The sequence below is a fragment of the Phoenix dactylifera genome, chromosome 1 (genome assembly GCF_009389715.1).
Source record: "Phoenix dactylifera cultivar Barhee BC4 chromosome 1, palm_55x_up_171113_PBpolish2nd_filt_p, whole genome shotgun sequence".
Lineage (NCBI taxonomy): Eukaryota > Viridiplantae > Streptophyta > Magnoliopsida > Arecales > Arecaceae > Phoenix > Phoenix dactylifera.
The window spans coordinates 34,339,409-34,364,207 of record NC_052392.1 but is presented as its reverse complement, the minus strand read 5'-3'; the positions used below and the strand labels follow the sequence as shown (position 1 = coordinate 34,364,207).

At 44.1% G+C, this 24,799-nt stretch overlaps 1 protein-coding gene across 2 annotated transcripts in view; it reads left to right on the top strand.

Moving 5' to 3' along the window:
• Positions 1 to 22,997, top strand: part of LOC103720589 (uncharacterized protein Cbei_0202) — a 38,955-nt gene extending 15,958 nt beyond the window's left edge. The window contains exons 4-13 of one of the 2 annotated variants that reach the window (XM_008810356.3): positions 1,158 to 1,229; positions 11,884 to 12,009; positions 12,122 to 12,334; positions 12,851 to 12,898; positions 17,299 to 17,460; positions 17,548 to 17,709; positions 20,953 to 21,046; positions 21,113 to 21,231; positions 21,333 to 21,377; positions 22,618 to 22,997. In XM_008810356.3, coding sequence (XP_008808578.2) covers positions 1,158 to 1,229; positions 11,884 to 12,009; positions 12,122 to 12,334; positions 12,851 to 12,898; positions 17,299 to 17,460; positions 17,548 to 17,709; positions 20,953 to 21,046; positions 21,113 to 21,231; positions 21,333 to 21,377; positions 22,618 to 22,854 — 1,278 coding nt within the window. In that variant the 3' untranslated portion in view covers positions 22,855 to 22,997. The remainder of the gene's footprint in view (positions 1 to 1,157; positions 1,230 to 11,883; positions 12,010 to 12,121; positions 12,335 to 12,850; positions 12,899 to 17,298; positions 17,461 to 17,547; positions 17,710 to 20,952; positions 21,047 to 21,112; positions 21,232 to 21,332; positions 21,378 to 22,617) is intronic. The other variant, XM_008810358.3, reaches the window with a different exon arrangement.
• Positions 22,998 to 24,799: the final 1,802 nt, after the last annotated feature.

Below are 24,799 nucleotides of genomic sequence, written 5' to 3'. Positions count from 1 at the left end.
ATGTATGTATGTGTGTGTATGTCTTAAGATGGTATTCCATTTGTTCATGTTATGCTTCCTCCTTTTGAGCAATCCTTGCGCGTTCTGCATACTAGTTGCATTTTTAAGCTAATGTAACCTCTTGGAATGTGATCATTCTAGACACACTACTTTTTATTTATCATGACAAGTAGCTAACTCATAACCAAGTTGAGGGTAAGTCTCTAGGTTATTAAGAAAAATCTCAAATTGTATTCACATTACTATTATAATTTCTTCTAAGGGTGGCAATTTCTAACTTGACTCGTTTACCCTACCAGAAATAACCTGCCTAACCTGACCCCTTGGGTTAGCGAGTTGGGGATAGGTTAGCTAATCCTGACCTGCCGACAGGTTGGGACATGTTCTGGTTAGGGCCCCTCAATCTGTCTGGTCATGAAAGGGGGTTATATAATCTATATAATTATTTTTATACATTTATATTTATATATTATGTGATATATGAACCATTGATTGAACTATTGATCCAGTGGCTTAGAACTAAAAGGAGAGATGAAGTGTAGCAAAACTGTCCAAAATCTATGAAAAAAATAAACTACCCGTTTAATATAAAATCCAAAACTAATTGGGCATGGGCCTTAAATGGTTAAGATGGTTGGTTGTGGGTTGGCTATGGGTCAGATTTGGGTCAGGAATTCCTGACCTGCTGGTGGGTCAGGTCGGGTTTGGGTCAGGGTCCTATGGGCTTTGATATATGATGTCAACCCAATGGGGCCTGCTGATTGCCAATCCTAATTTCTTACATGACAAAAGTGTTTTCGCTTCTTTTGGCTAATTTATTAATCATTAAGGATCTTAGGAATAAAATCTGAATTTTATAACTTTCCACATATTCTGTTAAGCTCTGCTCTTTTATTAAGTTATTCTCAGAATTTCTTTTAACTTCTTCTTTCTTTGTAGATCTTTAGTTTTTTTACAGAGTTCTTAATTTCTTCTGGATCACTTTGGAATCGATATGGTATTGTTACTTTATAATTATCACTTTTCAGAGGAGTATCGTTGGGTTCTGTTGAGAAAAATGTAGAAAGTTCTTTTAAAAGAGATGCTGGTGGATTTAATTTAGGTTACTGACAAGGCTATCCTACTGAGATCATTTATGAAGTACTCATTCATAGCAGGGTGGTGCAGGTACATGGAGTGATGGAAAGCTGGTAACAAGAATCGGAAGGAACAGCGACAGTGTTCAGGCTGTGGGATCCAAACCTTACTATGTGATTTTGTTATAAATTTTAGTTTTTGGTATTAGTGAAAGTTCTTTTTATTGTGTTTTCTAGACGTTGTCCTCTTAATTTTAAGTGCAAGTTGAACCATTATTTTCATAAAGCTGATTTATGATATTATTCCATGCCTTAGCAGCAGTCATATCAATGCAGCATATATAGATAACAGTCTTAACTGTTTCTTACTTGTATTCTCATCATTCTTCTAATTGCTTGGAATTTTTAGATACATATCTTGTATAAAGGTCATATACTTTTTAATTTCATTTTTGTGCATTACTTCTGTATCATGATATTGTTTATGTGCCTCTTTTCCTTTCTCAAAGAGATACATGATGCAGCCTAGGGCTGAAAATGGATCGGATATGGGTTGGATATTGGTAATATCCATATCCCTACTTATTCAGCAGATACAAATATGGATATGCATATTAAAAGGATATTAAATATCCACATTTGCTTTTGATGGATAGAGTTACAAATTATAATCATATCCTCATCTTTTCTTGGGGGTTACAGGTATTATTTGGATTTATGTAGGATGCAAATTGGATTTTCGAGCATAACTCGATAAGCACAGCATTTGGTTATAAAATGTAGGCCTATAAATGTTGTTAAAAAATTAGGAGAATGACAAGTACCATGCACAGAGAACTGATTTAATTAATAGCACTCTTCTTGATCATCATAACATGTATGTTCATCCATGTTAATGTTACGCAAGCCCCTATGCCTTGAATAAAAGAAGATGTTTTCTTTTTACTAATATATTAAGTAATCATATGTCCAAAACTGAGAACATACCTTAGTATCTGGATATCATAATCTGAAATCAAGAGAAACTTAATATCCCTATATCTGAATCCAAATCCGAAAGAAAAAAATAAAATTCACATCTGTATCCATATTCAAATAATTTTCTCTCTATCAGAATATGTATCTGAATCTGATTGGATGCAGTTTTTCCATCAGAATCTGACCTGATCCAGATCTGAACTCTATTTTATGGAAGCCATTTTTAACCCTAATGCATCTTCTTAAATTGACAAATGTTTCTTGAAATACTTTTCACCCATAGGTAACTGTTACCCTATTATCTTTGCAGAACATCTATGATAAATGAGAACCTTCATTAATGTCTATAGCATTTATTAGCTTGTTTCTGGTTTGCAGAGCACTTTGCATTGTAACAAGAACTTTACCCAGATTGTGGTTGATTATGGTGCTATAATTTTGTTCTTTCTTTCATGGCACATCTACAAATTTTCTCCTCAGTGATTCAAGATCATTTATTCTGATCATGTTTCATTTATCCTACGTTTAGCAAGTTGATTATGGTTTTATCAATTCGTTCATTCTTTCATGGCAAATCTATAAATTTTCTCCTTGGTGATTCAAGATCATTTTATTCCAATCAAGTCTCATTTATCCTACATTTGGCAACTAGCTAAAGTAATGCGATTGATTATATCAGGCATGATACATTTCTTTTTTGTCGTTGTTGAAGTGCATCTTAACCACAACATCAGAACGGCAGATATAATAGTCTTTGGTTTGGCTTTGATCAGAAAAATCCACATGTTTGAGGAAATTTTTGCTTGATAAGGTGGACCTTTTATATGACATTTTGTGATTGGCTCCCAGTATTGTGATGAATTAAACATTGGACTCTAATGATTTAAGAAATTGGATGATCTCTTAGTAATTTTGAGGACGATGGAGTTTTAAGTATGACTGGCTTTCTGGGGCCTCTATTTTTCTGTCCTTCTATGTCTGTACCCAGTAAACCTATATATGCTGCTAATTTTGACTGCCTACAAGTGGAAGGTGGCATAGTCATTTAAGCCGCCAGTACTCGCATCCTGATTAAATGAAGAGCTATTGCACATATCAAAATCACAAAAGTTCATTATAAAGTCTCATGAAGCAAATGCAATTGATGTAAATCCAGATTAGGGTCTTTAGTACAACAATAATAGTGATAGTCCCAGTTCTTGTTGAAGTTGATGTGGCTCCACGGGCCTTTCCTTTTGGGCAAGGCTGAATCATGTAATTGCTATTACACTGGGGACATTTGGGTACTGATCTTTTATATTATATAGAGGCATGCTGCTGCACATATTTCCTTGATACAATTATGTTTCTTAACACATTGTGAGCTATTATACTATAATCATACTGACTTGAATGTGTTTGATTTTAGTGCCGGTAAAATTTCTAACAGAATAGCAGTAACCATGTTGTTTCATTTAGGATATTTCCAAAGGCATGTGAAATTTGCGTACGGTTGAACCTAGAAGTTGTGAAATGGTTGAAATGCTGTTCTGCTGAATATTTCTATTGGCATCTGTTTAATGTTCTTTCTGTATAAGTTCCATCATTACTGGATGCGTCTTAAGATCAAAAGACATTGAATATTTTCTGTTGCTGGGGGTCCAAACCGAGAACGATTGGCACAGCGGTGTGAACGGGGTTCCCTTGGAATTACTTCGGTTGCGCTCCGCCTTCCGCCGGAAGACCTGCAAGCAAGCCTCGCACCACCACCAGGGTAGTGGGGGCCCTCCGACGATCAAGTCAGGGGAGATCGAAGGAGAAGGAGAAGGAGAGGTAGCAGGTAAGATAATACTCTGGAAAATCTTTCTTCTTCCCTCCCCCTTCCCCCCCCAGCCCCATATATATCAGGCTGGGGGGTTTTTCTGGGGATTGGTCATCGTGTGGCACGATGGGGTTGCCACTGACGTGGCCGTTACAGGGCGTCGTGGGGCAGCGCTGGGTACGGCCATGGCAGGGCGTAGTGGAGCTCCGCTTTGTACGGCTGTTACAGGGAATCGTGGGGCAGCGCCGGATTCGGCCGTTGCAGGGAGTAGTGGAGCAGGGGGCCGCGGCGTGCCTCAGGGGAACAGTCTGTTGTTGTCAAGAGATTGCCGACCCGAGGTCGGATTGCTGGATCAAGGAGCAACCGACTCGGGGTCGGACTGCGGAGCCGAAGATATCCGACCCGAGGTCGGATTGCTGGATCAAGGGGCAACCGACTCGAGGTCGGGCTGCGGAGCCGAAGATATCCGACCCGAGGTCGGATTGCTGGATCAAGGGGCAGCCGTAGTCTTCCTGGGCGCGCGTGCCGGTCACGTGGGGCATGGTGGCTAAGTTCCCCCGTAACAGTAGTCCCCCACTTCCGAGCCTGGAACCAGGAGGGGAACGGGTGAAGGGAGTGACGCTTCGAGATTGCCGCCATCCCTCGGAAAGGCGCGCGCGCTCCGAGCTCCCCGCCTTCTTTATGGCGTATGGCGGTTGTCGCTGATCTGGCAGTCTGCGGATTTCGGCGGACATCCTTCCTTAATGGCGTCGATTCGCCTTTGGGGCGCGAACGATCCTTCGGCAGCCAGGCGTCCTCTGGTGTCACCGAGGCGTCACCCGCCTTTCCGCCTATTTAACCGGGGGCCCTCCCCGTCCGCCTTTCTCTCCACAGGCATCCTCGAGTTTCTCCCTTGTGCTGCTGCCGTTGCTGTCGGACTGTTCGTTCGCTCCTCTTTTTAACTCTTGGTAGCGTCTCGCCGACTCCTGACTCTTGAAGTTCCTCCGGCACTAGGCCAGGCATCCGAGGGTTAGGCCTCAGGAAATTCTTCCGGCGCTAGGCCAGGCATCCGAGGGTTAGGCCTCAGGAAATTCTTCCGGCGCTAGGCCAGGCATCCGAGGGTTAGGCCTCAGGAAATTCTTCCGGCGCTAGGCCAGGCACCCGAGGGTTAGGCCTCAGAAAATTCTTCCGGCGCTAGGCCAGGCACCCGAGGGTTAGGCCTCAGGAAATTCTTCCGGCGCTAGGCCAGGCATCCGAGGGTTAGGCCTCAGGAAATTCTTCCGGCGCTAGGCCAGGCATCCGAGGGTTAGGCCTCAGGAAATTCCGCTCATTGGTCGGCCAAGGCTGGCGCAAGCCGAGGCGACCGGTCGGGGCTTCAGGCTAGTCTGCTCCCGGGATGATCATCGGGTTAGCCTGGCATCCGAGGACTGAGCCTCGGGGAATTCCGCTCGTTGGTCGGCCAAGGCTGGCGCAAGCCGAGGCGACCGGTTGGGGCTTCAGGCTAGTCTGCTCCCGGAATGATCATCGGGTTAGCCTGGCATCCGAGGGCCGAGCCTCGGGGAATTCCGCTCGTTGGTCGGCCAAGGCTGGCGCAAGCCGAGGCGACCGGTCGGGGCTTCAGGCTAGTTTGCTCCCGGGATGATCATCGGGTTAGCCTGGCATCCGAGGACTGAGCCTCGGGGAATTCCGCTCGTTGGTCGGCCAAGGCTGGCGCAAGCCGAGGCGACCGGTCGGGGCTTCAGGCTAGTCTGCTCCCGGGATGATCATCGGGTTAGCCTGGCATCCGAGGACCGAGCCTCGGGGAATTCCGCTCGTTGGTCGGCCAAGGCTGGCGCAAGCCGAGGCGACCGGTCGGGGCTTCAGGCTAGTCTGCTCCCGGGATGATCATCGGGTTAGCCTGGCATCCGAGGGCCGAGCCTCGGGGAATTCCGCTCGTTGGTCGGCCAAGGCTGGCGCAAGCCGAGGCGACCGGTCGGGGCTTCAGGCTAGTCTGCTCCCGGGATGATCATCGGGTTAGCCTGGCATCCGAGGGCCGAGCCTCGGGGAATTCCGCTCGTTGGTCGGCCAAGGCTGGCGCAAGCCGAGGCGACCGGTCGGGGCTTCATGCTAGTCTGCTCCCGGGATGATCATCGGGTTAGCCTGGCATCCGAGGACCGAGCCTCGGGGAATTCCGCTCGTTGGTCGGCCAAGGCTGGCGCAAGCCGAGGCGACCGGTCGGGGCTTCAGGCTAGTCTGCTCCCGGGATGATCATCGGGTTAGCCTGGCATCCGAGGGCCGAGCCTCGGGGAATTTCACTCGTTGGTCGCGCGCCTATCACTTGCCGCTCGACGGGGTTTCTCCGTGGCCAGCTGCGATCGTATTTCTCCTCCTCTCGAAGCGTCGCCTGGGGAACACCAGAAGGCTATTAAATGCTAATTGAGGCGTTACCTGGGAAATCGGATCGGCCAGTTGCTGCTTGCGAGGAGTGCCAGTTAAGCGGCCGCGATACGCGCGTTCTTCGAGGCGGATGCGGCCTGGGCGCGTGCGGAGATACGTGGGCCGTGGGATACACGCCGCCCGGAGTGTCCTGCATGAAGAATGCAATTAAGGAGAACGACGCTTAGGAGGTCGTGGGAGGATACGCCTCGAGAGCCGGAACGGCTCCGGATTCGATGCGCCCGCATTTATTGGAGCCACCCGCATCGGAACGACCGGGGGGCCACAGTTTGGCTATAAATATAAGTGCACGTGCGGTGGAGCCTGCCAAGCCGGAGCTGTTCAGGTTGCCATGGATCGTGGACCTCCTCTCCGGTGCGTGGTCCGATACGCCGAAAGGACGTTCTCGAGTTCTTCGACCCAAGCTTGCCCCGTCCGACCGATTCGCGCCTTAATTCCTTGGAGGATTGTCCGGTTTGTCACCTCGGCCTCACCGTTGGTTTGGGGATGCGACACAGATGTGAACCGATGCTCGATCCCGAACTCCTCGCAGAAGTCACGGAAATGCTTGTTGTCGAACTGTCGACCATTATCCGAGATGAGGACCCGGGGTACCCCAAATCGGACAATGATGTTTTCCTTCACGAACTTCCGGACTTGCGCCTCCGTGATAGTGGCCAGTGGCTCTGCCTCCACCCACTTGGTGAAGTAGTCGATTGCAACAATCAAGAATTTCCGCTGGGCGGAAGCGACGGGGAATGGTCCGAGGATATCCATTCCCCACTGTGCGAAGGGCCAGGGTGCGGTGATTGGTGCCAAGGGGACAGAAGGGACTCTCCGGACGTTGGCGTGGCGCTGGCAGGCGTCGCATTTCCGTACGTGATCCTTTGAGTCCTCCAACAAGATAGGCCAATAATAGCCTTGCCTCATGATCTTGTGCGCCAAGGACCTAGCCCCCGAGTGCGATCCGCAGACGCCCTCATGGACTTCGCCGAGGACGTAGGCCGCCTCCGAGGGGCGGAGGCACCTTAAGAGGGGGGCGGTAAACGAGGTCCGATACAGCCTCCCTTCATAGAGTACGTAGTGGGCGGACTTCCTGACAAGTCGCCGAGCTTGATCTTCGTCTTCAGGGAGGATCCCTTCGGCGAGGTAGGCGACGAGCGGGTCCATCCAAGACGGCTCCGGATCAATCGCCATCACCGCTCCAGCCTCGCCGATGCTCGGGGCATCCAGGGTCTCCAGGTAGATTGCCCTCGACAAGTTGTGCGCCTCTGCGCCCGCCAAGCGGGACAACCTGTCGGCCCTGGCATTTTCGCTTCTGGGGACCTGCTGGATGTCGACACTGCCGAGGTCGGGAATGAGTGCTTGCACCTTCCGGACGTAGTTCTGCATGGTCGGGCTCCGGGCCTCGAACTCCCCACGGACCTGCCCGACCACCAGCTGGGAGTCGGTGAAGACCTTCAAACGCCGGATGCCGAGCTCCCCGGTGAGTTTGAGTCCCGTGACTAGGGCCTCGTACTCCGCCTCGTTGTTGGTCACTGGAAATCCAAACCTCAAGGCATACTCGGCTATCACTCCATCAGGACTGGTAAGGACCAGCCCGGCCCCTCCACCCTCGGGGTTCGACGATCCATCGATGTGAAGCGTCCAGGTCGGGAGGTCGAGGCTGGGCGTTTCCGGTGGACTAGGTTCCGCCTCCTGCACCGTGCACTCAGCGAGGAAGTCCGCGAGCACCTGGGCCTTGATGGCGGGTCGAGGCTGGTAGCGGATGTCGAACTCACCGAGTTCTACTGCCCACTTCACCAGCCGTCCCGCATTCTCGGGGTTGCTGAGGATCTGTCGTAGTGGTTGATCAGTTAAGAGGGTGACGGAATGGGCCTGAAAATAGGGGCGGAGCCTCCTGGTCGCGGTCAGCAGCGCGAAGGCGATCTTTTCAGCCTTCGTATACCGCGTCTCGGCGTCCCGTAGGACCCGGCTGATGTAGTACACAGGCTTCTGGAGCTTTGCCTCTTCCCGAATCAGCACCGCACTGACCGCGGTTGGGGAGACCGCCAGATAGAGGTAGAGCATCTCCCCTTCTTGCGGCTTGGACAGTAGGGGAGGAGACGCCAGGTATTCCTTGAGCTGGTCGAATGCTGCTTGACATTCGGCCGTCCAGAGGAAGTCTTTCGGGCGTTTTAACACCTTGAAGAATGGTTGGCAGCGTTCGGCCGATTTTGCCACAAATCGTCCGAGCGCGGCGACCCTTCCAGCGAGCTCCTGAACTTCCTTTACTTTGGTCGGAGGGGACATACCTTGGATGGCCTTGATTTTGTCCGGGTTGGCTTCGATACCCCGCTGGTTGACAATGAAACCAAGGAACCTCCCGGCCGAAGCGCCAAAGGCGCACTTCGCTGGGTTCAGCTTCATGCGAAACTTCCGTAAGGTGGTGAAAGTCTCCTCCAGATCCACGATGTGCTGGTCTGCCTGGCGGCTCTTCACCAGCATATCGTCCACGTACACCTCCATGTTCCGGCCGATTTGCTCTTTGAAGATTTTGTTGACGAGGCGCTGGTAAGTGGCGCCAGCATTCTTCAGACCGAAGGGCATTACCTTGTAGCAGTACAGCCCCCGGTCCGTTATAAAGGCAGTTTTCTCCTTGTCCTGTGGGGCCATCATTATCTGGTTGTAACCGGAAAAGGCGTCCATGAAAGACAGCAGCTGATATCCGGAAGTCGCGTCGACCAGTTGGTCTATCCGCGGAAGCGGAAAGCTATTCTTAGGGCACGCCTTACATCATAGTTTGCCATAGTGAGGGAGATCACCATGGCGTCATCGTGGGGGGTCTGAACCCCCTTTACATCCTCATCACAAAAGGTGATTACATTGCCGACCCTCTGCCTCTTTGCGACGGCCGCCCCTGACGCCTCCGTCGAGCCCCCTGCGTTCCTCACGGGCCGGGGGCAGCCCCCAGTGATAGTGTGGATCACCCCCGCAACGGGTCGATTCTGCTCCCGAGGCTCCGGAGGAGCCGGGTCGGCCGGACGCGGGTCTGCGGGGGGACGTCGGTCGCTCACATATCGACCGAGACGCCCCTGACGGATGAGAGCCTCGATCTCGTCCCGAAGCTAGAAGCAGTCCTCTGTGTCGTGGCCGTGGTCTCGGTGGTACTCACAGTACGCCCGGGAGGGCCTCTTCCCAGGTATCCTCCGCATCTGTCTCGGGGCCGGGAGGTCCTCCCGCCCCTTGATCTCCATAAGGATCTGGGCCCGGGGAGTCAGGAGAGGGGTGTACCGGTTGAAACGTCGGGGCGGAGAACGAGGGCGTGGGGCGCCGTGGTTCTTCGCCGGCGACGGGCTTCTGCGCCGACGCTGGGGCGTCGGGCTCCTCCTCTGGCGTGCCTCTTTCCGCCTTTTCTTCCCAAGCTTTGGAGGGATCTCGACGGCCTCCTTGCTCCGGTGGGCGGCCGCCTCCTCGGCGTCCGCATACTGGTTCGCCCGGGACAACAGCTCTGGGAAGCTCCGCGGCAGGCGTTTGTCCAGGGAGAAGGTGAGTCTGCCCTTCCGGAAGCCACGCTTCAGGGCTGAAAGAGCTACCTCCTGACTCAGGTTCCGGACCTCCAGCGTAGCCCTGTTGAAGCGGATAAGATAATCCCGCAGGCTTTCTCCCTCGTTTTGCCGGACATCAAAGAGGGAGTCGGAGACCAGTCGCCGCCGGCTACTGACGGCGAAATGAGTGATGAAGAGGCGGGTGAACTGGTCGAAGGACCGGATTGAGTCAGCCTCCAGCCCGGCGAACCACGCCCTCGCCGGGCCACGGAAGGTTGCCGGGAAAGCCTTGCAGAGAAGGGGATCTGATGCTCCGTGGAGGAGCATAAGGGTCCTGAAACTCTCGACGTGATCCCGCGGGTCCGCCGCCCCGTCATAGGGCTCGATCGCCGGCATTTTGAACCCCAGCGGATTCGGGGTCCGCAGGATCCTCGAGGCAAGCGCCGGCTGGGAGGAGATCTCTAAGTCGGCGAAGGAATCTTTGGAATGGCCCTTCAGGACCTGGAGTTGTCGGTGGAGATCGTCCACCCGCCGGTCCAGGGAGCGCGACCGGTGGGTGGAAGACAAGGAGCGGCGAGAGGGGGACCGACTGGAGCGCGGGTTCCTCGAGGACTGGGGGGTCTGGGAACGCGCCCGGGCCCGCCTCTCGTACCCCGCGCAGCTCCGGTGGGAAGGTCCCGGCAGAATGGAGCGTGCTCGAGAATCCTCCTCGCGCCGGCGCTCCTCCCCATGGGAGAGGAAGGAGCGCGGGTTGAGGAGGACAGGCGAACGCTCAGGCAGCGGCGGCTCCTGAGCCCGCTGCGGCGCCCGGGACATCGCACCCTGCAGATTCTGCACCGCCTCCGCGAGGGTGCGAATCTGCTGGGTTAGCTGGTCGAACTGGGCGGCTTCGACCGTCTGAATGGGCGGTGGGGCGGTGGAGTGTTGCTGAGAGTGTGTTGGAGATGCAGCGGCCTCCCGGCCAGAGGCGCGAGAGGCCCCGCGACCGGGAGCATTGGAAGCTCCACGACCACCTCGCCGTGCCATTACGATCGCTCTGAGATCCGGACCCTTCCTCTAGCGCCAATTGTTGCTGGGGGTCCAAACCGAGAACGATTGGCACAGCGGTGTGAACGGGGTTCCCTTGGAATTACTTCGGTTGCGCTCCGCCTTCCGCCGGGAGACCTGCAAGCAAGCCTCGCACCACCACCAGGGTAGTGGGGGCCCTCCGACGATCAAGTCAGGGGAGATCGAAGGAGAAGGAGAAGGAGAGGTAGCAGGTAAGATAATACTCTGGAAAATCTTTCTTCTTCCCTCCCCCTTCCCCCCCCCAGCCCCATATATATCAGGCTGGGGGTTTTTTCTGGGGATTGGTCATCGTGTGGCACGATGGGGTTGCCACTGACGTGGCCGTTACAGGGCGTCGTGGGGCAGTGCTGGGTACGGCCATGGCAGGGCGTAGTGGAGCTCCGCTTTGTACGGCTGTTACAGGGAATCGTGGGGCAGCGCCGGATTCGGCCGTTGCAGGGAGTAGTGGAGCAGGGGGCCGCGGCGTGCCTCAGGGGAACAGTCTGTTGTCAAGAGATTGCCGACCCGAGGTCGGATTGCTGGATCAAGGGGCAACCGACTCGGGGTCGGACTGCGGAGCCGAAGATATCCGACCCGAGGTCGGATTGCTGGATCAAGGGGCAACCGACTCGGGGTCGGGCTGCGGAGCCGAAGATATCCGACCCGAGGTCGGATTGCTGGATCAAGGGGCAGCCGTAGTCTTCCTGGGCGCGCGTGCCGGTCACGTGGGGCATGGTGGCTAAGTTCCCCCGTAACATTTTCCTATTCTGAGGATCTGCATATCAAGCTAATAATTTTATATCTCTACACAAAATGAGCGTCCTACCATGCATCATGAGGTACATCATTGACTTGGGAATGTTGGAAAGAAGAGAGGTGTGTTTTTTTAGAGTCAGGGTGGGGAGGAAAGAGGGGGGTTGGGGCTGGGGGGGGGGGGGGGGGTGGGTGGATGGGAACCGTAACCTGCTCTGATATCTTGTTAACCGTATTTACCCTATAAAATTATATTTGAGAGGCAATAAGGTATAAGCTATTGAGTGAAATTAGTTCATTATTGCAGGTTATGAAAACTTTAGTTCAGTTTGGAGCCCCACCAAACATTTTGGTTGATGGGAAGCCCCACCTGGGAACAAATAGACTGGTTCCGCTGCTGCGCAACTTCCGCCAGCATCTGAAGGAGTTGGGCGTGAGTGGCATTGTCTGCAGTTTGACTGTTTAAAGAATTTTATATCATTATTGAGATTCTCTCAGCATGATGTGCACTGGACTCTTCCATTCATATTTATTTATTTATGCAGGTTGATATAAAGTTTGGGACTAGACTGAATGATCTCATCGTACAAAACAAGCAGGTTTTGGGAGTCAAAGTTTGTGATGCAAGACATGGACCTGGTTATGATGACAAGAAGTTATCATGTGATGCGGTTGTTCTAGCAGTTGGTCACTCAGCTCGTGATGTGTACCCCATGTTGCTTGAACACAATGTAGATTTGGTCCCAAAAAATTTTGCAGTAAGTTTACATATTTTTTATCCATTCCAGTGGTTTGATCGAGTCCATCATCTATCTGCTGATCATATTGTATAACATGTACATCTGAAGAATATGCTCAAGAATGAAATAGTTTCAATATACCTGGAAATGACTGGTAATAATAAATGAAGATGTTGTTCTCCAAAGAGAATATTATATTGGATTTTTTAATTTTAAGATTCTCGTTGTCTTTCTCCTTTTTCCTGGAGACTCATTGTAAATATGTTATAGAGATTAGGTCATGGTTTTTTTGTTCATATTTTTTCCAAATCCGGATTATCTCTTGTAGCAGTGATTATTTTTGAATGGGTTGTGGATACTATGTGCATTCTGCTTGCATGTGGGCTGATATTGGGGATTTAGTTCACTACGACAGAGTGCCTTTATTATCTTTCAGTGGTTTGTCTTTTGTTACTTGTAACGACTAGGAAATTCTTAGTTGCACCCTTTGTATATATTGTTCTGTATGTTTATTGTATATGGCATTCTTAACAGGTTGGCTTACGAATTGAGCATCCACAAGAACTGATAAACAGCATACAGGTAATTTGTTTTGTTGATTTTTCCTTGGAACAAGTCAGTTTCTACATGGCATATATGTGGAGTTTGAGATTGATATTAATGTTACTTCACTTCTGTATTTTACACTCTACAGTCTATGAACTGCAAAATGTGAAACCAAGTCTCAGGTCATAATCCTGACTCCAGAAAGGAAGTAGTACATGCTAGTTTAAAATCTTCTGAATAGCCTCTGCAAGATGATCGAGTTTGTCTTTTCTTTAATGGAAAGACTCTATTAAGAAAAATAGAAAAAAACTGCATATGGTCTTCAGAAAGCAGAAGGGCAGGAAGATATATATGCAGGTATCACTGCCTTGCCATTAGTGAGAATGAGCTCATGACTTTTTTTTTTTGGTTATTCCCCCTCACTCTCTCCAGCATTCAACCTACGCTAGCAATTCTGAATTTCTGAGAATGATTTTTTTCCATTTTTGGTACTCCTATTAAATGATACTTTAAATTTCTATAGAGTGGTGCTCCCTACTCTTATTATAGATCACCAGCTCAAGTCTCTCGTATATTTGCTCTCATTAGAATCAAGATTATACAATTGTTAGTTGCTAAAGGGATTTAGAAGTGAGGCTTTTTGGTGACAACGGGATGAATATGCTCATGGTGATGTTTGAAACATGAAGTTTCTCTTGGAATTAAAGGGTGTTGTAGGCAAGAAACAGGTGGATCACTTTATTGTTGAATTAAACCAATCTATGCTTTTGAATAGTAGAGCAGCGAATCACAATTCTTCTGGGGAAGAAATATTTCTGATGAAGTGGATAAAAGACGGTTATCGGCGTTCCTTGTTATTGGTTATTGACAAATATTAGAAAAATAATAACTCCACTTCCAAAATATCTAGTGCAGATCTTCAATCAATGAGTGAAAATCAAAATTCTTTTATCAATGGGAAATATTAGAAAAGAGAACAGCTTTGCTTCTATAATAGCCAGTGCACATGATGATTGAAGTGAGAGGGCATCAAAATTCTTTTATTAGGAAAAACAAGTGTCGAAAGCAAAACTATTGAACCGAGGTTTATAGTATTGGTGCATATGACCCTATACAGGGCATACTGTACCATACTAATACTCTGTAAGGGGGTTGCCGAACTAACCCATACTTACATTGTACCAACATGGGGTTTGGTACTGAGATAACAAACTTTGGTCAAAACAATTAAATAAGCATGAAATTGAATAGGAGTGATTTCCCAACCATTTTGGATCAGCCCATTTGGTGTAGTTCATATATTTTTCTTAGTCAAAGTCAATCATTATATTTGTTAGATGGTTTATAGCTAGTGCTTAAACTTTAAAAATGTTTTTTTGGTAAATATGTAATGTGATATTTACAATGTCTACAGTTTCTTAATTGTGATTCATGTTGGTGTTCTTAGAGTCTAAAAGAGTAGTTATTCATTGTCCTTTACAAAGTTATGATCATATATTTTCTTTATAAAACCATGTGGTATAGACAGAATTCAATGAAAATTGCTGTTTTTGAGGTTGTATTTTTTTTAAATGCAATGCTGTGTTTCACTTGATATCTCTCTCCTCCAAATTTCTTCTCCTCTATCTCGGTCTCTTGACTCTCTTCTTTCTCTTGTGCTTAAAATAAACTTCTGACATTAATTTGTATCAGAACTTTGGTCCTATCATTGGTCCCTTCTATTCTTATCTTTAAGAAGATATGTCCTTACTAAAATCATCATCCTTAACGACACAAACATGATAAACTTCTAAACATTATAAGTAGTTACTTTATTAGCATGAAGAACACTTGGTTTGAATTGGACAGCTAGATGAAGGATTCAAAGAACAAGTAAATTAGTTCAAGGAGCAAGCAATAAATTTTTGAGGTCCTCTCAGGAAAACTTAGTACAAGGTTGTCTCAGTTTGATGGTTAGGTGCCTAGACAGTAGGCAGTGTCGTCTAGGCACTTGGGTAGCTCAACTATTTAGGTGCTAGGCACTTTTGACATCTCGAAGCAAATTAGTTGTTCTGGAGCTTATGTTGGCATGTAGACTGGTGTTTGGTCGCCTGGGGGATGCTTTTCTTGGATAGGCACTCTACTCATTGATTCATTAAAACAATAATTTTGAATTAATTTTATTTTTAAGTAAACATGTTTTACTTCAAGAGAGCGAAGTTGAGTCCATTTGTACCATTAAACTAAAGTAAATCAAACGAATCATTATTGCATAACTATGCAGTTCATGACCTTACCATTTATTAATATGATGTGTTTTTATGAACTTTATGGCTCCCTATATATGAACATATAAGATTAATTTTTAGTATTTTCTTTTACCCCCACACCTTAACTCTTGGACGTGCTATCTTAGCTTATAACAACTAGAATTTCTAGTGATAAACCATCATGCTTGAAAGTTGTTTATTCAACACAACACTAAGATCAACTTAATGGCAAGGCACTAGTTGAGGAGACAATTGAAGTTAAGAATTCACCTCAAAGGCCCCATCATGGCAAGATTTCATCTTTCAAATTCTCCTCCTAGTTGATGCCTGCCTTCGTTTTCGAAATTCGTATTATTAGAAGACCTAATAATGCTTTTGAACACATCAATCCTTTGAACCCTAGATGTTTAGATGTTAGTATTGGAGAAAAAAGTTTGACTTTTCATGGGAAAAATGAAATCTAAAGCTTTCGACAAGGTTTGCCATATCAACCTGTATCGTACGGTACCATACCGGTAAGGTACCAGATTGGTACTGAGGTTCGATTTGATATATGAGTTGAAGTTGTCTATATCAATTTGAATAGAGCGGATCTGCCCCGTATTGCCCGGTATCACCCAAAAGCAAGGTGTGTACCATACAATACCAACTTGTACTGCTTGGTTTTAGATGGTACCGTGATAGAAAGTGAGAAAACAGAGGTTGGGAGCTATATCGCTATAGGGTACGTACCGTACCATACTGAATATACCGTACAAACAAGTAACGCACCGGTATGGTAACCAATGCCAATATTGCAGATCTTTGCTTTTGAAGATTGGATTTCACACATTGAGCATTTTTTGATTGTTATCAATTTATTGAGGGGCACGAGGCTCAATTTTCTTTAGGCCAAGGTCATGGATTCAGCTCACAATTGATGTGTTTGGAGAAAACTAGTGCTTCAAGCCTGATTCGTTCCCAATGATTATATTCAGTCTTTTGACACACAACTCTACCATCGTGTTTGACAAACTGTGTCAGTTGATGCCTTCACAGAGAAGCTTTATGATCTAGTTGCTCGAGTTGGGACAACATATTGAGAAGAAATGTTTTCTGCTCTCTATCAAACTGCATGTCTTTCATGAGCACTATGCAATGATTTAACCTGATTATGGTGGATATCTATAAGCGCGAACTAGATTTTGGGCGTCTCCTAATTGTAGCATATTGCAATAACAACAATTTGGTGACATGACACAAAAGCTTATGTATGAAATAAAATGAAGGCCTTTAAAGAAAAAGGTATCCTCCATAAGATGTTATCCATTCGGAGCTTTGGGAGTTTAGCTGGGAAGTATGGTCTGCCGTATCGGCCCGTACCAGTCCGGCCCAAGACCGGTACCGGATTCCACACGGATCCGGTACCGGGTGTTTTTTTAGGAGAACCGACCGGTACGTGGTCCGTACCGATCAGTATCAGCCAGTACCGCTTGGTACCGGCATTGTACCAGTGCCGGTTCGCACCGGTACGTCAACTTTTTTTTTTTCAAAACAACCACAGCGCCGCACCGTACCGGGCCGGTATGGACCGGTCCGGCCGGCCACCAGTATGCCGACCGGTACCGGTACGATGGACCTTGCTGGGAAGTATGTAAGATTAGTAGATGCAATGACATAGAGAGGCCAAGATGCTTGATAGTATTTGTAACTCTTATCCTGGTTGGTTATGTTAATCCACTTAAATTTGTCTTCTTCGAAAAAAGTATGTGACATATTTGTTTCATGCTTTCATCTTAGGATCCTAGCTGAGCCTATTTATATGTGTGCTTAGATATGTTTTGATACTGTGCTTTGTAAAAGCTACCTATTATAAACCATGAGTAATTGAAGTACATTTATGTTCAGAATTGACTTAGCTTATTAACCAAGTACTATATTATCTTGGAAATGCTTTGATCCTGTGCCTTGTAAAAGCTACCTATTGTAAACCATAAGGATTAGAAGTACATTTATGTTCAGAACTTAACCCATTAAATAAGCACAATATTATTTTTGAACCAAGCTTGGAGCAACTTTGCATGCTTCTTGTGGATGAGCTTGTGTTTAGGTTTCGTCTCTTGTGTCTGCCTTCTTATGAACTTTATATTCTTATAATTTACTGTGACTATGGGCATGCTAAATTGGTGATATAATGTAAATTACCAGTACTCTGCATTGGCTGCTGAAGTCCATGAGGGACGTGGAAGAATACCTGTTGCTGATTATAAAGTAGTGAAGTATATCAGTGGAGAGAACGATGGGGTCAGTTCTGGTTCAGAGGAAGTAATTCGTAGCTGTTATTCCTTTTGCATGTGTCCTGGTGGGCAGGTATATTTTGTGTGAGAGGTACTCATCTATTTTTGGTAATTGGTTATTAAACAAGATAGGCAGTCTTGTTAAAGTGCATGCTGGCAGGTTGTTTTAACTAGCACAAACCCATCAGAACTTTGCGTCAATGGCATGTCATTTTCCCGCCGCTCATCTAGATGGGCAAATGCAGCACTTGTTGTCACTGTCTCCTCAAATGATTTTGATTCCTTTCGATCTTATGGGGCTCTTGCTGGCGTTGAATTCCAGGTACCTGTGACTTTATGCATTAGTTTCAAATATTCATGCTTCTTCACAAATATATGAAGTTCTATATGCTACAGCTGAAAAATGTTCTGAATGTCATGTATCATTGGAAATTTCATGTAGACTGGAGAGTCATCTTCAAAAAGCACTTTTAAAAGTGATTAATCAAGCATTCTTCAATTATAGAGGATTGGACATCCGATTCTTGCAATAGATGAGTTCATTTTTGTTTGTCATTGTAAAAATAGATGATATCTAAATAAACTATGGGAGGGCACCTTCACATTTTTTCAAAAATTTAATAATATGCATATTGCTAGTTTAAAGAACTACTGTTTCAAACATTGCTAAGGGGACATTGTTATTGATCAGGAATGCATGTGGTCATGCCACCTAGAAATGTTGGATAAGAATATTTCTCAAGAGGCAATTAATCAAAGTGCTGAACTAGTATCAGGATCCGTACTGGTCGACAACTAGTTCAGTATGGTCTGGCATGCGGATTCTGAACCGGCACGTCATTCTTTTTTCAATTTTTTTAAGCTTCAATGTATAGTAATCATTTTTGGGGTTTTTTGAATGGTTTTAAGTGTAATTTGATGTTTCTTGATGTTTTTTAATGTTTATATCATCCCAGTGCACCCTAAAGTGATCTTTTGATATTTTAGAGTGAATTTTCTGCGTTACCGTGGCATTGCTCTAAAATAATGCTACTTTGGGGAGACAAATCTGAAAATCTGTCATTGGATTTGCTAGCCCTAGGCTTTTGCGTTAGCATCAAGCCAAATTTTAAATTTAATTGCATGTATTTAAAGTACAACATATATGTTGACATTTAAGAACTCGTCGAGTGATGATATCTCTCATAGATATCCGGATCATTAACATAATTAGGAGATAGATCATCCTACCTCTCTAATCAAGCAGCATTGTAGTCCTATATGCTTAATCCCATAAGGAATACACTTTGGGTTAAATTGGTCTCGGATCTTTTATTAAAGCTTTGGCTGTGAGAGGTGTCCTCTGGCTAATAATACAACTATGAAGGAGTCCATCCGAATATGGTGACAGTAAAATCCAACATATAAGGTGCTTCGGGCTGCGCAGGATAGTAGACACTGGAACAAGATGCCTCAAACGCACCATACCCATGTCCGTATGGGTCATAGGCTGCCTGCGGCTGCAGGTAATAAGATCCAACATACGGCTTGGAACCTGATACATTTATGGATCCTACTTCATATACGAGATTATCTGCAGCTACATCGTATCCTCCTGAATGACCTCACTTGAATGACAGCCTGGATCTGTGCCTTGTCTTCTGGGGCATATGTCTCCTCTGACTCTCTGAAGTGATAGAAAGATGACTTTGCCACTCGGCGGTCCACCTCTGTCTTCTTCTTAGCAACCATGTCCTTCACTGCTCTAAAATCAGTAAAGTATGTCTTTATTAGCTGTCGAATCTTCTATGGGTATTCTTGGCACATAGATATATCGGTATAACTACCAGTCGGGTGCTACGTTAACTTGATTACCCCTCATTCCTTAAACTTTGTGTTGCATTAGTTGCATCTCTAATAGTACCGACTCGAGAACATTTGTCTATGATCCCAATCAATATCACGCTCTGGATCCTTTTTTCTTGATGGATCTCTTTCTGCGTGTTTATCAAGCATGTCAGTTGATTAATTATTTAAAAATCGTAAAATTTTGTTATGATTAAAATAATATTTTCTACTTCAGAAAATACTTTTGAATTATGTAATACGTAGTACTAATTTTTCATATTATTTTGCACTGATTATATATTTTTAATAATTTTTAAATTAACAAATAATTTTTAAATATAAATATTTCAGAAAATTAATTTGATCTCAGATCCATGTAGAACCCTGCCATGATGCTACATATATTTTTCTAAGCGAATGGGCTTGCATCAAGAGCTACTTATTTTTTAATTTTATTTAAATTTGGGCCTAGGCCACTGTGTGCATGATCGCATCCAAAGTTGAATATATGGATACCATATTTAGGTCGAGAGTAGCTTGCATGCCCTACCGTTATTTTTTGAATTTTATTTTATTTTGTTTATTTTTTATTTTTTAATTTATAAAATTATAGATTTAACGAAAATTAAAAATTTTAGTCTCATTGTATAGATCATCCATAGATTTACAATATATCATGAAATCATGTCAAAATTGGAAATTTTGGCATGACCTCCCTTTATTTTGGAATTTTTTCGGCATTTTTCAATGTTGGAAAAAAAAAGGAGAAGAAATGAGTTAGGGGAGAGCCACCTTATCTTGTTTTGAGTTGGATCCTCCTTTAATAGTCGAAATCATGAGGTTTTTGGTAGAATTTGGGGGGGGGGGGGTGGGGGGGTGGGGGTTGAAAAGAAACAGAAGAATGGTCTGAGAAAGCTCAGGAGGCCTTCTTAGGCCTTTCGATCAAGCGGTTCGGGGGTATTTCTTGAAAAACAGGTATGAACTAATCTGGTTCCACCCCAATTCGGTTCAGTATGGTGAACCAAGTGGTTTGGCTCGGTTCGGCATACCATGCAATTAATAATTTATTACTCAAACAACATAAGTGTGAGACCACTTGTTGGATATGGTTGTGGTTAATCATACATGCCTATCAACAAGGTTAACTATTTAACTAAGGGCCTCTTTGGATGCTCGCATTTACTGTCTATTGGGTAAACCCTAAATATGGTTGCAATAGAAATAATGGGTAAAAATTGGAGAGAAGAAAGTGGTGCTATCAGGGAAGCCACCTTGCACAATCCCAAGGAATATGATGCCAAATTCTGTGCAAAAGGTGATATCCGGCATTCCACTATCTTTTTGATTTCTTGTGCTGGGGTTTCCCCAATCAGAAGAATTCCTTCTCTCCCCACCACTAGCCCCTTCTCTTGTTGGTCATTTATAGGAATTATTCTACATACAATCTGCATGGTCATCCAAACAGGTCCAGCACGTTTAGTAACAAAAATTTAAAACATATATTGTAATTTGTTAATTTGTCTCATCGAATTGAAGTGGTAGTGAGTCATGACAGAATTTCTGTTCCATGTCAAATCTAGACATTATTATTCTACCAGCTTCCTGGATGCTGGTTCAAGTTTAGAGTTTTAAATGAAGGATGCCACTATTTCTTTACGTTTGATCATTTAAGTAAAGGGAGAGCCTGTCACTGTTCTTTGATAAACTTTATTTATTTTGTTCAAATTTTGATGATTAGCGAGAATTTGAAAGAAGAGCAGCATTAATGGGGGGTGGAAATTTTGTTGTCCCTGTACAAGCTGTTACTGATTTTTTGGAGAACAAATTGTCAGGTAATAATTGTTTGTATTCTATATTGCTTCTTCCTAATCTGAAACTAACTTTGATTCTTATCTTAGTTACATCTCTACCACCATCAAGCTACCGCTTGGGAGTTCAGGCCTCAAACCTCCATGAGCTCTTCCCCTCTCACATTACACAAGCTTTCAAGCATGCGATACTAAAGTTCGATAAAGAGGTTTTTTCCTTTGCTTCTCCTTTGATTATTGAACAGGTGGAATTGTTATCTCTCTGCAACATTTGCATTTTCTGATGTTTTGAATTTGTTGATATCTGCAGCTGCCAGGCTTTATCTCCCGGGATGCCCTCCTTCATGGTGTTGAGGTAATATTGTTAAATCTTTCAATTCTCAGTTTTATTTTTTTTATTTCCTTTGCTCAATATCGGGAACTAACTACATTGCTTCTGGAGCCTCTTTTAATTGTATCTTGACTCTTTGTTGTGTGCAAAACTTCCAGATGTTTGCATGGACAGTTTAGTGTGAAGTTTTTCAGTATACCACTTTGTATAAAGAAATGTATTGCAGGACCCAAAACTTGAACTCATCTTGACTTATGTATCAACTGCATTCTCAGTCTTAAATTTCAACTGATAAATTAATATGTAAACTTATAAAATTTTATAAAATGAGAGAAAATTTCCAATTCATAAATTTATATGAACTTATAACATTCATGGAAAATAGTGAAAAAGGATATCATATCTAATGCTTGACTCATCCGAGTTTTCTGGGTCAAGTTAACCAAGTTCATGATGAAATAATCCTGTTAGGCTGCAATATGCAAAACCCAAAATTCGGAACTTGTCTTGTGGCCATTTTGAGTCAACTTGAATACTCAACTGTGTTCTTGCAGCTTGAGTTTCAAATCATATATTAATATGTAGAATTATATAAAGTTGTAAAATAGTAAATGGTGATGAGTCAACTTGACTCATCTGAGTTTTCTGGGTCAAGTTGACCAAGCTCATGATGAAATAATCCTGTTAGGCCACAATGTGCAAAACCCAAAACTCGAACTTGTCTTGTGGCCATGTTGAGTCAACTTGAATACTCAACTGTGTTCTTGCAGCTTGAGTTTCAAATCATATATTAATATGTAGAGTTATATAAAGTTGTAAAATAGTAAATGGTGATGTATCCAATGCTTAGCTCATAGGAGTTTTCCTAATCAAGTTGGCTAAATTGATGACTCGATGAGTCAACTAGTCCAGCAGTTGATTTCTGCACATGCAGTCGGAGGGCAAGTGGGCTCAAATTACGGTTGTCTGAGTTATGCTTCAATATTTATAATTGGTGCATGAAGGTTTAGTTTTCATCATTTCTGTTTTATACAAGAAAGATGAGAGTTTTATAATTCTGCATTTTGCTTGCGTTGAGGAATTTATGCGTTTCCTTGAGACATTATTTCATGCTTCCTTAGCATGAAGAATTTTTGTTCATTGAGCAGAGCCATGTGGACAATCTATTGGAGGCAATTAACTAAACTTTGTTCATACTCTCTCCAATGTCAACATTGGAGCATTTCAAAAGTTTTCTCTGATTCTAAATTCCCCATGTTTGCAGACAAGGACAAGTTCCCCTGTGCAGATCTTACGTCATGCAGATACGTATGAGAGTACATCATTGAAAGGGCTGTATCCAATTGGAGAAGGTGCAGGTTATGCTGGTGGGATCGTCAGTGCTGCTGTTGATGGTATGTATTGTGGTTTTGCTGTAGCCAAAAGTCTCGGTTTATATCAGGGTGATATAGAGTCAATATTGGGTAAAGCTCAGAAAAATACAGGTTTTGTAAAATATTGAGGATGCTTTCGAAGTTTTTGCCTAAATTTGCATGTTTCCCCCCATTTGTATAAGTTCACATTTAAATTTATGAAGCAAAATTTGGTTGCTAAAACATGGTTAAAAAAGGAACCTCGGCATCAATAATGCATAGATATTTTATAGTCCATGTGTTAACATTTTCAAATATTCAAAACAAAGGATAACTTGTCTCGTTATTAGATTTTAGTTCTGATTGTCAGGAAATAAAGTCATTCTGTTGTTGGTAGTCGATAAACTGTAAAGAAAAATTACAAGCTCACGCAACCTATCTATCATGATGAATGTTAGAAAAATTACGCTGACCATTTACTAGAACGCCCTTAAAAAAGAAAATGTCTAATAAGGATTACATAAAGTCAGTTCCAAATGCTTTAGATAAGTCTTCTTGGTTTTGATCTTTTGTCTAAAATGAACAATTTAACAATTTGCAGTGTGCCTGAGCCAATTCCAAATTTCCATAGGTAGTCAGCTCAGCTACTTGGTGGAACTACTTAGATATTCAATGAGTAGCATTATGATCAATTTTCTTGCCAAAGTTTTAATTGATGATGTGCTGCATGTTGGTCCTTACAAACTGTGATTACTTTTAGAAAAAGATCCAGCTTTTCCACTCCAAAAAAAAAAAATGAAAAGAGAATTCAGCTTCTCCCTGGAATGTTAAGCTAACATCTCAGATAGTTGATTGATTAATTTCTCCAAAGGGAATGGTCTAGGAAACGTCCTATGGAAATGGTAATGAGGTTGCCCTCACTGATAGCTACACCTGTTGTTGGATTTGTATCAGATGCATGTGGGGATGAACAAGTTCATGCATACAAACAGGAGATAGGGCACTCTAGCAAATCCTTTTTTTTTTAAGAAAAGAAGTAAAATGCTGGATCTTTCAAGAATAATTTCTTGGCATATATATTCCAAAAAAAAAAAAAAATGTAAACTGAAGTAAAATAATGTGAACTCAAACTACCACCTTTTTCTTTCACCAGAAGAAAAGCGCATGGGTCATCATGACTATTACTCAAAGTGTGGATATATCTTGGATCTTGAGTGATGACAGCAACCTTTACCTATTTTGTTATGTCATTTATTTACCACTATAATCCAGGATCCTTGTGCGTGCTTTCAAGCTCTAATAATGAATTTGCTGCCACACTACCTAAGGCAACTGAAGAATCGTAACTTGTTTTTCATATCAAAAGGGTGATATATTAATTCAACTTTGGCATTTGATTCTGACAATACTTGGAGATGAGAGAAAGGGAGAGCGTATAGTAGCAAGATTCTTGAAATTACTTGTAAATTCTTGATTTTCTCGTTGGTTCAATGATTCTTCGAGTTATTACACCTAAACAAATTAAGAATTACCCTACTCACCATGATTTATTCACAATTGTGCTTGGTTAATTCAGGAAACCTTTGTAATTTGCAAATGAGTGATGATCCATTTGTTTCTGGTGGTGTTGTTTATGCAATTTGTACATTGTTTTGATCTCTGTCATGCTTCATTTTTATGCTCATGAATTTAAGAATCACACTCTTTTTAGTTTTATTATTCTGTTTAGCTTTCAGCTTTTTGAATTCTTTCCAGAGTTGGTGAATCATTGTTTTCCCTTTGGACTTTCAAGTTTCTTTCTTTAATCAAAATATTTCTAAACGTGAAATTTGTGTTTATCTGTTAGAGAAATCTGATAGGAAAATCTTTCTGTTTTCTTTTGTTTCTTTGTTTTGATTATTAAGAAACTCCTTTTCCAAAGGATTAATAATTGCAAGTTCCAAGTCTCTTTTTTCTTGATATAGCAGCTTGCAAGCAAGTCAGTGAACCATCCAGAAAGATGAAAGAAGACTGCAGTTTATTTGGTCATTTAATAAAATTCAGTTTAATATAAAAGAATTCAATCATTAATCCATGTAATCTAACATAATTATT